This window comes from Biomphalaria glabrata, chromosome 1 (assembly GCF_947242115.1).
Source record: "Biomphalaria glabrata chromosome 1, xgBioGlab47.1, whole genome shotgun sequence".
NCBI classification, from domain to species: domain Eukaryota; kingdom Metazoa; phylum Mollusca; class Gastropoda; family Planorbidae; genus Biomphalaria; species Biomphalaria glabrata.
Window position 1 is genome coordinate 36,894,710 of NC_074711.1, and position 13,799 is coordinate 36,908,508.

Consider the following 13,799-nt stretch of genomic DNA (forward strand, 5'->3'; position numbering starts at 1 on the left):
AACACTAATTAAGTCAGAAGCAAGAAGGACAGAAAAGAAGTAGTTTAAGATGTCAGAACTGTAGTGAGTAACCATCTGTGACAGAACTGTACAAATAAAACTGTACGAGAAGATCAACCCAACAGGCATCGTACAAACCCAAAGTCAGTTGCTGTTGTAAGAAGAGCATGTGAATATTGCTGTACTGTGATGAACCTGTGTATCTCTGAAGAAGCTCTGTAAAAAGATGCTTGAAAATGTAAAACTTAGCAAGTGAAGCACGAACTCGTTAGAATGCTGCCCAATGTCGTCATCTGAAGGTCGATGTTTCCATACCAAGATTGATGAAAACATTTGTGAGGACTTGCTGAAAAATGAGGATTTCGCTCCCATTCTTCTATGGATAGAAGATGGACAACGGCCAGATTGAAAGAACATCTCTGAGAAGGGGGCAACCACCAAAGCTTCCTTCTTGATCGTCGATCGATTTCATCAGTATCGTGGTGAAGTAGAATCTGTTCGGGACGAACAGATCTAAGAAGGGGGCAGTGTTACAAATGAACAGTGATAGGTAGAGGTCAACGTATGACCCCGGCGAGATGACACAGCAGCGAGTGTTCCCTGAAATCTACATGTACAAACAAAGACAGGATGTGACGTGTCCTGACGTGTTGTTCCAGGGGACGAACAGATCTAAGTAGGGGGACAGTTACTAATGAACAGTGACAGATAGAGGTCACTACATGTGACCCCAACTTGATGACACTGCAGCCGATGTTTTCTGGAATCTACATGTATAAACAAAGACAGGATGTGACGTTTCCTCACGTGTTATTTCAGAGAATACTAGCCGTGTTTGTGCAACTTTGGACAAGCGATTAGGGACTCTATATAAGCCAGAGAGTTAATGTGAAAGTCAGTCGTATGGAGTCGTGAGTGAGCTGTTACAGTCGAGACAGACTATGTAAGACGTGTGCGGCTCTGTGGAAGAGAAATGTGTACGACTCGATGCAAGTTAACTAGGGTAGAGTTAACTGGAGTGGACTACTGTCGCTAAAGTCTATACAGCGAACTACAGTGGACTTGAGCCGTTACAGTCGATACAGTCGATGTAAGACGTGTGCGGCTCTGATTCGGTAGACTTGAGTACGACTTGGTTCAGCTTTGGGAGACCTGGAGCGACACTGGGAAGTGTGTCGTTGGTCTGTTCTGTGGAATACGGCTCGAGGAAAGTTGAGAAGAGATGAATTGCAACGAAGTGAAGAGATGAATTGCAACGAAGTATAGCTAACTGTAAACTGACAGATATTGTACAGTCTTCTACGCTACATGTTCAAGTAACGAATTGTTAGAGTTAATAGTCATTAAAGTTATATGAAACTGAAAGTTTAGTCGTCAAGTTCTTTGCTGTGTTTTTATTTATGTGCCAACTAATACATCTAGCCAGAAGATTCAGAAATACGTAACAATATGGAAAAGGAACAATCGTTTGAGTGTTGGGGCAAAGCTAAAACCTTCGCCTTATCTGTATGGGGATAAGAAGCCATTTAACCATGATAAATAAGCTATTAAAGCAAAGTGTAGGATGGGCCTTTGTCAATGGAGTCTTATTATCAAAGTTCTAATCATGGTACCCTTATTGAGGAAGGAAGAAGACACTTTGTTTTAAATGCTCTCCATGTCTGTCTGAGACATGCCATAATCTGATTAATCTAGTTGAAGAAATCAGTTGCTCTTGATGTGTTTTGAAAAATACATAACTATTCTTAACCACAGGTTTTTATTTAGAGCATTTAAAAGAGAGAATTGAAGCCTCCTGACCGAAACTCAGGTAGAGCTTAATGGAGAATACTATTAATCTTTTTGCTATGTTACTTCAGATGGAACAGCAAATATATACAATATAATGAGTATGTTTAGGTATTAACAGATCTTTTAATACTTTAAACTTTAGGTTTAGTAATAATGATATAGATGTAGTTCAAGTTCCCAGATTTAATTTTTATTTATTAGACAAATTCAACAAATACATAGTTAAAAATAAATTTCAGGTTAGTGTTCTTTACAGGCCATGTGTTAATGGCAATAATCGTGTTACTTGCAACTGTGGAGCAGCCGTACGTTCTGGAGATGATGTCATTACTTTCAAGTGAGTAAAATAAATAAAACCAATAAAATGTTAAACTAATAATTAGAAGGAATTTACCCTGAGTCAGATTACTGACTGAGGGATAACTCGTAATAAATAAATATTTTACTTCTTTTATTATAATGTTTTATGTGTTTTGTGAAATAACTTATAGGACTTGCGATGCCCGTCAAAATTTGCCCCAGTATGGTGGAGGTAATAGCATTATAATTGTGGAAGTATTCAAAAATGGAGAGTTTACTAAAGGAACAAAGATTAGACGATATGGAACCGGGCAAAAATATGAAGCAAGTATCTTTTACACTTAAAAAAATTATAATCTTAAATTGATAATTTCCATCAGCTGAATAAAAAGTAGCAATATAATTTTCTTTACAAATTTAAACAAAAATTTAAATATTATGAAAGCAAAATGTCATGGAACAAAAAAAAATTTAAGACAAAGTAGACAAAAAAGATTACTTCAGCTGTGAAGAAAACTTTTTTTTAATGAAATAATATGCATCAATATCTTGATAAGAAAACGTGTAAATGCCTTTTATTATATTGTACAGAATTTAAGTTAGTATGACTATCCATCTCTAGATTGTGATGCATGGTAATGGTAATTTTATACCTCTCAAAGTTTGTATGTTATGTTTGATAATAACAAATTTTATCTTAATTAAGCAACTCATTAATATATTTTCTTTCAAAGGTGACTCTACCTATTGGAACTAAAATAACTGTCTTGGCTAGCAGAAAACCTTTCATGGATATTAATGTGGTTGCTTCTGCATTAGATCATAGCAAAACTGAAGGTGAGCCATATGAATGGTTAAGATAAATCTAGCAGTTTATATAAAATTATTCACTTTTCATTTGCATTTAAAGTTTATTTATTATTTTAAAAATATCTTTTTTGATAATAATATAATCAAATGACTTGTTCTTATTAAGTATCCCAAGCTCTCTAACATTAAGACAGTTTTCTTTTTGATTGCTTTATGGAGCTTGAAAAGAGTACACAATTTTTTATTCATTGAGGTTATTTATACTTATAAATTAAAGGATTGTCACACTTTCTGAACAGGCTTATGTGGTGACTTTAATGGCAATGCCTTGAATGATTTTAATGGCATGAATGAAGCAAGCTTCAACAGTTTCTGGAGGTGAGTTAGAAAATATTGCAAGGTATAAAAGGTTGCAGCGAAGTGAATTGTTTTCTCTTTTATTTTTAAATAGGAAAAGCAGCAAATCAAAAACTTTTGGCAAGATTTTGAAGAAAACTAAATTAAGTACAATCCTTGTTTTCGAAGGTAGTATTCTTGTTGGTTAATGCACAGATGTTATTGTTATTTTAAACATAAAACTTTTTTTTTTTTTTGCCAAACAACATTTTATGTACCTTTGGAACTGATTATGCATTTTAACAATTAATTTTAAATCTCAAAATAAAATATTTTGTTTGCAAATTGATTTTAACTTCAGCCATTCTGTATGGTAAAAAGTTTGTTATTACTTAGTCATGATATGCTATTTGATAATGTAACATTGGAAAGATGTAGAAAACATATAAGTCTGAAATCTCAAAATACACATTTAAAAATATATTGATTAAAATCAGTTTTAAAAATTTTCTTTAATTTTCTATGAAACTTGTTTTTTTTAATTTTTCACTAAAGACGATCAGGATCATTGTTCAATGGTGTGGCAGCAAGCACATATACCAGCCATGAGAAATTCTGCAGCTGTATTAACTCTCAAACAGCTTTATGTGACGAAGGCCTGGATGTGTTTACTTGTACCACTACACAGACCAATCGTAAGAATTGAATAATATATATGTATTCATTTTAGCTATATAGGTTAACTTTAAATTACAATCAGTTGTTTCTTTATTACAATTTTTTTTAACTTATAAATGAGAAGACAATAACAATTGCCTCAACTTTAATATAAAAGCATTTTAGAAGTTTATTTGTTTTTCTTATCTTTACAAGCAGTATTAGATAAATCTAACAAATATTTAGAGCTTCTTTTAGTACCAAATGTTTAACAGATGTTCAATAGGTCTCATTAAAAACTAACATTTTTTTTCTTCTTTAGCTGCTGACGTAACTAACTCTCTAGTTCAACAGGCCAAACTTCCAGTTTTAGGTCAAACTCAAATTAGAAGCCGTAGATATGTTAGACAGGTTTGTCTTTATTTTAAATTAATGATTAGTATTTCTAAGACACATTAATAGATTGAAACATTGAAGAGAGGTATACTTCTCGGAAGGTCTACTTACAGGGTTAATATAAAGAAAGGGTTATGGGTTGCAGATGGAAAGACAGAAAAAAAAGCTGAAAACTCTGAATAGTGTGGAGAGATGCCTTACATTCCGAGGGTTCTCCTGGCCAGCCTGTTGACCATTGCTCCAGAATGGCCAGCAAGGCCCATACATAAAATGGTGTGTATCATGGGAAATGAAAAGGCAGATAAGCTATCAAATACAGGTTCATCTATGGAACAACCAGACAGACCTGTAAGCTACCTCACCCTAAGGTCAATGTTAGTCAACAATTACAAAGAGGAGTGGCTCAACCAATGGCCATCAGGAAACACAGGCAGAGCCATCTACAAAGAAATGGCTATGCCTAACAAACTGGACAGTATTAATTTCCTCCCCCGCAAAGAATAATCTACAATTTTCCAACTAATAACAGGACACACACCTCTATTAAATTACCATCTGAACAAAATAAACTCCACACAACTCCCCTTTTGCAGACACTGCGCCCACCCTTATGAAACCATAAACCATATCCTCTTTGAATGCCCCTTCCTAATCCAACTTAGGCAGACCCTACTTCCACTACAGTCCAATATAACCAACACCCTGTATGGCAGTGCTGAACAACTGAAGAAAACAGCACACTATTTTTCCTTGGCACAGTCTGCAAAAGAGCTCACAGCACAGCAGCAATAAAGCTGACTAGAAGAAGAAGAAGAAGAATATTATTGTCTACATGGACACAGTTCCTCACTGGCACCTCTCACCATGGCACGTCACTAAATGAGATTATTACCAGCACCTAACGTCCTTTGAATTCCTGTTGTGTTCTTGTATGGCTGTTGATTTCTAGTCTTTAATAAAAAATTGAAGGAATATGCAATCAGCCTACAAGCCTTTGTCCTTTTTTTTATTCTTCTGTGCCAAAACCACCATATATATATATATACAGTGCTTTTTTGTGATGGTACGCACCGGATATATATTTATAAATATACAGTAATAATTGTTAGTTTAAACATTTTGTTTCTAAGAAATCATATAATAACTATTCTGTTGATTGCTTTTCATAAATATAAATTAAAAGATGAAAATATAATTTATTTAATTAGTAAACATATACATTTCACTATATAAATGCAATATTCTCTTTGCTTTGGTTCAATGATCTGCACTTAGTAAACATCACAACTATTTTGAGTCATACCCTTAAACTAAGACCCTGCAAAAAAAAAGTCCCTTTTAGTTTATTTACCTATATAATATAAACAGTGAACGGTAATAGTGATTCTAAAAATGTTAAATAAAGCTATTGTTTACAATATATTTTTTTTACAAAGCTTATATCAACTCACTCTGTCAGGTAAAAAATTTTTACACATTGTTTCTAATTTATTTTTTTTTAGACTGTGGATATCAGTGGATCTGAAAGTTTTACAGTTGAACAAGCTACAGATTACTGCACCAACTATTTAGAAAACAGCAGCACTGTTCTTAACTGTGTTTTACAATTAGACAAAAGAACTGTTAATGCCAGTATAGCCAGTTGTGTTGAAGATCTTGTGGTATGAGAAACTATTCATTCAATTATTTAGGTTTATAGGCATAACATTTTAAACATTTCCTTTCCATTTATGTCAGAAAACATTATATCAGTTTTAAAAAATAGCTAAAAGGTTGTATTAATTTTTTTATTGTAATTTATAGTTATTTACTACATTGTCCTTTATCAATAGTAACAAAAGAAATAATTATAATTATGTTCTATAAAAACAAAAAAAGATAAAAAACCAGTGAAAATTAAATGATGTCAGGTAGTCAGTTTATATTGTCTGGGTCAGGGGCATTGCTAAGGTTTAAGTCATAAGGTGTGGTGTCATATGGTGTGGGTGTCATAAGATGTGTCATATGGTGTGGGTGTCATAAGGTGTGGTGTCATTCCTTCCCAAAATAATCTTTACTCTAACATCTACCTTTATTAGTAGATTTTCATAATCTTTTTTGAGCACAGAGACAATGTCATTCTGCTTTTAGCAAAAAAAAAAAAAATTAAAACATATTTTTCACTTAAGTATCATGCTGCTACTGGTCAGAATGGTCTATTATTTTAAAACTTGTTTTAGCACTTTTAAAAGAGTTGCCTCTCGTTGCTAAGAAGATCAAAATAACTATTTTAAAACCAGAAATAATAGTAAATCTGCAAAAATATAAGACCTATTCAAAAATAAATAGTTTGAGTTTTGTTCATTTAGAAAAAAGTAACTTCTATATGACAGAATGAATCTATTAAAAAATATTTCAATAGCATAACATATTTATTTTTCTCTGGAAAATTTTATGATATTTTCAGGATAAAATATTTTAAGGCATTGAATGATGAAGTTTACTTTTTTTATTTATATCTTGGATATTCCTTTAGAAATGATTTATTACATCTCTGCCCAGATCTTCTTATGGATGGCTGAGGGCCATACAAAAAATAGATTTATATTTATATTATAAAAACTAACAGAAAAGGTCATAAGGCAGAAAGATGAAAGGTCTTTGGGAGTCCTTTCTGGGTGTATGCTGAAATTCTTTTACTCAGCTTTTCTAGTCTGTAATCTGTATAGCTAAAATAAAAATTAATATTTTCAACAAAAAAAAAATGTTTGGAATTTGAGCATTACTCTCTTTTATTGTATTTTTATTAAAGCCACAACTGTTGCCTATAGTCTTTGGGGGGCCCTTGATTTATTCTTCATTTAAAGTTTTTAAACCTATTTCCACTAGGACACTGGTGAACGTGAGTGGGCCTTGCCTCATGTTAGAGATTTGACTGAGCAATGTCTGACTATTGCTAGACAAGATCCAGATGTCTGGAATGCTACTGGTACTAATGATGGAGAGCCTGATTTACCAGAGACAATTACAACGTCACTCTGTCCAGAGCCTTGTGGAAATAATGGAGATTGCATTAATGGTCAATATTTTGTCAATAATCTTTTTTTTTTTAACTTTTCATTGATAATGGATATTCTGTTACATGTTTTAGGTCCTTAGGACAAACACAAGAACAAAATAAAACATATAGATCAGCATATCAAGTCATCTGAAGAATTTTTTATAATTTGTGGTGATTGCCAAGTAATAAAGCTCTTTACTGCCAAACCCAGGCTTTGAAATCCTTTACATGCTAATTAATAGCTAAGCTTCAAAGATCAAAATACCTTCTTAGTTTATTATCAGTAGTTTAAGTTATAAATTTGCTTAATATTGCCATATTCTTACATTGTTTTATTTTGCTAAAATTAGATATGGACATTTTCCTTAAAATTTCAAATATAGACGTTTTTAAAGTTAAACACATCTCAACATTTTTCTTAATATATAAATAATAACATTGCCTTAAATTTATTGTACGTCAGTATTTTTTTTTTTTAATCCTGAAGTTGAATAAGTGTTAAAGATAAAATCTCCATACATAAGTAGTACTTCACTATCTTTCAGGCGTCTGTATCTGTAAAGCTGGCTACAGTGGTGAAAAATGTGATGTTACTAAGGACACAGTACCTATAGTTCTACCTGCCACTGAAGCATGTGATTTAATGGGTTCCTCATGCACCAATGTCTTCATCGATGGATTACATTTCTATCAATCAAGCAACTTGACTTGCCACATTAGATATGTCACAGTAAGTTGTACTTTTGTACTGCTAGGACAGAATCTGTGTGTCTATGACATGTCTGTCTGTAGAACTATCTAAAACTGCTTTATAAAATTTCAATGAAATTTTTATGTGTTCTTTTTAGATATTTTTTTGACCAAATGGTTGGGTAGAGATTTTTTGAAATATTAATAATTACTTTAAGCAACATAAATATTATGTTTTTTGTTATATGCAAAGTATATGTGTCCATTTTAATGAATGCAAATCAGTTTGGTTTTTTTTTTCATAAAAAAAAAGTTATTAAAATAAGTCATCCTGAATGAAAAACATTTTCAGTCTAAAAATTTTGTGTCTGCTTAACAATAAGTTGAAACAACTCAAAATGTAATCGTAATACAGGGAGAACACTCATGGGAATTTAGGGTGAAACGAGGACTAAGTCAAGGAGTCTCACTTTGATGCTTTTCAATCTGACTCTAGAAAAAGTCATAAGGAGTATACAAATAAACACAAGGGGGATAATTACTAACTACTTCATAAGAGAAAACTTAGGTCCCCAACCAACTGGAACAATATACAGCCAACCTCTACAATATCTTGCATATGCAGATGACATTGCCTTATTGGGTAATGACACCTCTGACTTTGCTAGAGCTTTCACACGACTGGAAGAAGCATCTCGACCAGTAGAACTTGAAATAAATGACAACAAAATCAAGTATGTTCTAATGACAAGAGAAAATCAGGCAGAAGAAGAACAATATATTCAAATTAATCACAAGTTTGAATAGGTAGAAATGTTTAATTTTTAGTAAAGCATAATACTTTTCAACAATGACCTAATGTCAAAAGTAAAGGAATGACTAGCAGGCAGGGCCGGTCCTAACAATTACGGGGCCCTATGCGAAACTGATTACGTGGGGCCTAGTTGGGTGGGAATAAGGATAATAAGTGAAAATTAAGATTTTGTATTAGAAAAACAATTCAACTTTACTAAGTACAAAATTGCGATCAAATTAACTTTACTTTACGAACCTTGCAACCTAAGGCATATTTATATGCCAGTAACTATAAAAGTAAATAAAGTATTGTATCTTCCGATTAAGGTGAAATTTCACCCGATTATTACATTTTATTACTTGAAAGCTGACAATGCCTTTTTTCTTATTTCGCACGTTAGGATTGGCGCTTTCCACAATAAATTACGCCCACAAATGACAATTTTGTATATTTTTCCAGGAGATTTTTATGAGTTTTCAGGAGAGTTTAATATATTCAGGAGATTTCCAGAAATTTTTCGTATATATTTTGCAATTTAAAAATTACACCTAGAATTAGCGCGGGGCCTATAAAAGCACAGGGCCCACTGCGACTGCATAGTTTGCAGTGGCTTAAGACCCGCCCTGCTAGCAGGAGGCAACAGAGCTTTCTGTAACACACAACACATACTTATAAGCAAACTTATATCTAGGAAGAGAAAGAAAACCATTTAGAAAACCATCTTCAGACCTGTATTTGCATATGCAAGTGATGCTGACAAAAAACACAGAAAATTAGCTAAATACTTGGGAAAGAAAAATCCTCAGAAAAATTTATGGTGCCATACATGAGGAAACTGGATCTAGGATTCGCACCAACTAAAAAATATACCAGCTCTATGAAGACCCCTCCTTAGTGATGGAAATAAAAGGGAATAGATAAGGTTGAGCAGCTCACCTCGAAAGAATGCCTGAGAACAGAGGAGCAGAGATTGTTCACCCACAAAAACCAAAAGGCAGGCGCCCCAAAGGCAGACCATAAGTAAGGTGGCTTGATGACGTAGAGGCAGATCTACAACAGCCGAAAATCCGGGCATGAAGATATAAAGCACAGGATAGATCAGAATGCTAAAGCAGGCCAGAGCCCTCCATAGGCTGTAGTGCCACTGTCATGTGAACCTTACACATTGTAGTCATACTATGTTTTTTTTTTATTTTTTAGGTTAGTGATAGAGTGACACTGACAGGAGAAGTGGCAACTGTGCCTGCTACATATATCAGTGTTAGCCAGATTACCTGTCCAGTTCTATCCAGAAGAAATGCTTTCATAAGTGTCAGCAATGACAAAGTCAGACAAAGTAATCATAGTTATCTCCACGTTTATACTAAATCAAGTTGTCAGGAGTGTGATATCTCCACAGCAGGAGACAGTGCCACCTGTAAATGGAAGGTAAGTTCAGCTCCCATCTTGCTTGAGTGAGGAGACTGCTATTATTTTATTTTTCCTTTTTTTTTTACTTATTTGTTTTTTTACCAATAACCTTTACCTCCCCTACTTTACCTAAAACCATTTTGTTTTAATCACTTTAAATCATTGTTTTGGTATTACAAAGAAGTGTTCCAACTAAAAACACCCACCATAATGCTTAGGTATAAATATTCTTCATTTTGCTTATCCAACAGCCTTACACATGTATCATAGATGATCAGTGCTATGTAAGAGATGAGCTCTATGTTGGTGATAATTGCTTTGTATGTAACCCTGATAAAAGAACTGATGGTTGGTCGGCTCTATCAGGTAAATTCTATAAAAACTGACTGTTTAGTTTATAAATACTATTTTTAAGCCTTACTTATCCAAATATATTATAAATAAAAAATAATCCATAAATCTGACAACAGAGTTTAGTTTAAAGTTGCTATTTAAAGCCTTTCCAAAATGATAGAAATGCTTTAAAAGACTAAAACAATGTAAATAGTTCTTTTTTTTTTATTAGCACCTCAGTGTCAAGCTACAGTGCAACCATTAGAAGGCTCCAAGAGCACCACAGATGACACAGCAGTTATTGTATTGGGTGTTATTACAGGAGTTCTCTGCCTTTCAGTGCTTATTGTTGCGGCTTATTTAATTAAAAAGCGAATTGACAGGTACAAAACTTTTCCATCTTTACTTGAACTTCTTTTAATTGATGTTTTGATATGTCTGAGCATTGAAATAGGAAAAATTGAATTGTGATGCCTTCTAGTAAAATCATTTAAAGGTTGTTGACTGTTTTTGTATGATATATGCTGAAAAGAAATCTGTTTGAGATTTCTAAAAAAAAATCTTACAAGCTTTGTCTTTCCAATAACACCCTGTGCCTCAGGTCTGCAAGAAGGAAGGAAATCTGGATCATGAAGTGAATTTTGTGATAGAAAGTAGATGTTTGAATCACTAAAATCTCATCACAGTTCATGGTCTCAGTCTAAGGTTAAGCCTGACAATTTCAGATGGCCATTTTTTAAGTGTTTTTTAATACTTTTTTTCCTGGTGTCAGAGATAAACATTAATACTTCGACGTTTATATTTTGGATGGTCAGATTAGAAGATTACCACATCATAGCCCAAACCTTCCTCAGGTTGAAGGAGGATGACAGTGGGCAGGGATTGGACCTGAGATGATCAAGACCATCAAACAACAGTACGAAGCGCATACCACATGACCAGGCATAATTAGAACTCTTGAAAAAAGTAAAAAATAATAACAAAACATAATTTTTTTAAAGAAATGAATAAAGCCAACTTCTCTTGTATTTTTCTTTATCTTTCTTTTTATCTGATAATTTCTTTCACTCTTTTGCTCCTGTCCCTTCTCTATTGCATCTTTTTTTATTTTGTAAGATTTTATTTTGACAGAAAAAAGAAGCACAGGTATCTCTCGCGAGATAACTCTGACACTTCCAGTGTTGACTTCTCTGGAGCTAGAGTGGCACAGACATCATCTGGTCATGTGATTTCAGAGGATCCAAAGGGAGATCGTCTGGCAGCTGCATACAACCCAACTTTTAATTGATCATTGGAATAAACAAGACAAACAATATCAGCATCCCTTTACTCCAAGATCCCTTCAAGAAACAATGAAATAAAGTGCTTAAGAAAGGAAATAAAACATTTTGTTTTCAACTTGAACTAAACAGAACTGGTAATAATGGAAACCATCCCACAACTGACGCTGGGAGAGTATATTATTAGTTGGTTTTTAATTAGTATTCGTAGAAGTTTAAGTCTATACTGTCTCTAAGATGATTGCATATGAAATTACATATTAGAAAATTTATTTAAATTTTAAATTAGTTAAAATACTTTATTTCATATTTTGTTTTGTTTGGTTATTTATTTTTTTATGTAAGTTAATTGTATAAATTGATAATATACTTATGAATATATTGAACATCTATAGGCTTATTATTTTATATTTATAATGTGAAGGTGAAATACTAAATATTAAACGGCAAGACATTTTAAACACACATCTTTTTGTCTTGCAAGGAATGGAATAAAAAAAATAATATATATGTTATTTCAAATCTACATTTTGGTCTTTACCTTGTATGACATAAATAAATCAAAGTTTTCAATGTCTTTTAGCATTCACTGTCTTTCATTTTATACTATTTGTTTTTCTCTATTTTCTGGACTAACCTGCTATTGTTAGTGAGATAAAATAAGGGAAACCTGTTAGACCTGTATCTGAAGAGCAAACAAAATTTTACAGATTGTCATGTAAGAATAGTTTGATTTTAAAGCTAAAAACTGATTGCTTGTTTAGGCCACTTTGGAAAAATTTTGTGAAATTATTTGTTCTTTTGGTAAACTTTTCTTTTATATTGCAATAAATGCTTATATAATTTTTGAATTTATAAAACACCTTAGATGTAATTATTAACTTTATTTTATACATATAGATTTTTTTTTGTTCAAATAGTATGCATCAAATTAATCTCTATGTCATTTAAAAATAATTATTATATTTAATATTTACAGTGTATGATGCTCCACTAACTCTTGCATGTATTATGATTAAAGGCAAAGTTTTAAAGAGTACAGTGTAGAAATTACAACATGTTTACAACTTACCGTCTCACTGAATATAGCACTATTCAGAAAGCACACTACTCCTCCAATTTCAGTTCAACTTTTGTTATAGAGCACTAAAGAGACTTTCTACTTAACATTTACAGAACGATATTGGAATTATAAATTGACAATTTTAATGGGTTGCAAAGAACACATTGTAGACATATAGAGTTATTTTATTTATTATTTTTTTTTTTTAAATTGCATTGCCTTGGACTCTGAAGATTAAGGATCACAGCATTGCTCTGAATAAGCCCCCCCCCCCCCCCCCCGGCCCCAATTTTGTTACATCTTTCACTGACAAACCATTAAAATGTTCAAATCTATGTCTTCGTTTTTTGATAATGTCAGCACAAGGAAAAACAATATATTTTGGTTTTGGAATTAGATGGAGGATTTTTCTAAAGCTTTTCAAAATGTCACCAATCATTTAATGTCAAGATGTAGGCTAAGTAACATTTATTGTGTCACAATTTATTGGATTTCACTGATAGATTTAAAAAAAAATCATCCTGAAATCTATTTCACTTAATTTGTTGCTTTTGAGATTTTATAAAAACATGAAAGCCAAAATATCTATTGATTATCTATTTACACAACTTTTAGGTAAATATAAAAGAAAAATAAAACGAGAATATTACTGAGAAAGTAAATGAGCTTTGTTGAGTTCTATGTCTATCTGTCTGTCTACCTACCTACCTAGTAACCTACCTATCTACAAACACACCCGCCCATTCTTTCTGTCTATCTACATACCTATCTAGATCTACCTACCTACCTATTTGTCTATTTATAGAAATTAATCAATGAATGAATCTATATGTCTATCTATTTATCTACCTACCTACCCACCCTGCATATCAATGTATTGTCCGGGCCTGTGACTTT

General features: G+C 32.7%; 1 protein-coding gene across 1 annotated transcript in view; it reads left to right on the plus strand.

The window, feature by feature from the left end:
- The window catches only part of LOC106071503 (mucin-2-like), a 58,721-nt gene extending 45,157 nt beyond the window's left edge, over positions 1-13,564 (plus strand). The window contains exons 18-30 of the mRNA XM_013231627.2: positions 2,031-2,128; positions 2,283-2,415; positions 2,826-2,928; positions 3,201-3,279; positions 3,793-3,932; positions 4,217-4,305; positions 5,793-5,951; positions 7,159-7,348; positions 7,876-8,060; positions 10,017-10,244; positions 10,478-10,592; positions 10,792-10,942; positions 11,691-13,564. Of these exons, the coding sequence (XP_013087081.2) occupies positions 2,031-2,128; positions 2,283-2,415; positions 2,826-2,928; positions 3,201-3,279; positions 3,793-3,932; positions 4,217-4,305; positions 5,793-5,951; positions 7,159-7,348; positions 7,876-8,060; positions 10,017-10,244; positions 10,478-10,592; positions 10,792-10,942; positions 11,691-11,847 (1,827 nt within the window). The 3' untranslated portion in view covers positions 11,848-13,564. The remainder of the gene's footprint in view (positions 1-2,030; positions 2,129-2,282; positions 2,416-2,825; positions 2,929-3,200; positions 3,280-3,792; positions 3,933-4,216; positions 4,306-5,792; positions 5,952-7,158; positions 7,349-7,875; positions 8,061-10,016; positions 10,245-10,477; positions 10,593-10,791; positions 10,943-11,690) is intronic.
- Positions 13,565-13,799: the final 235 nt, after the last annotated feature.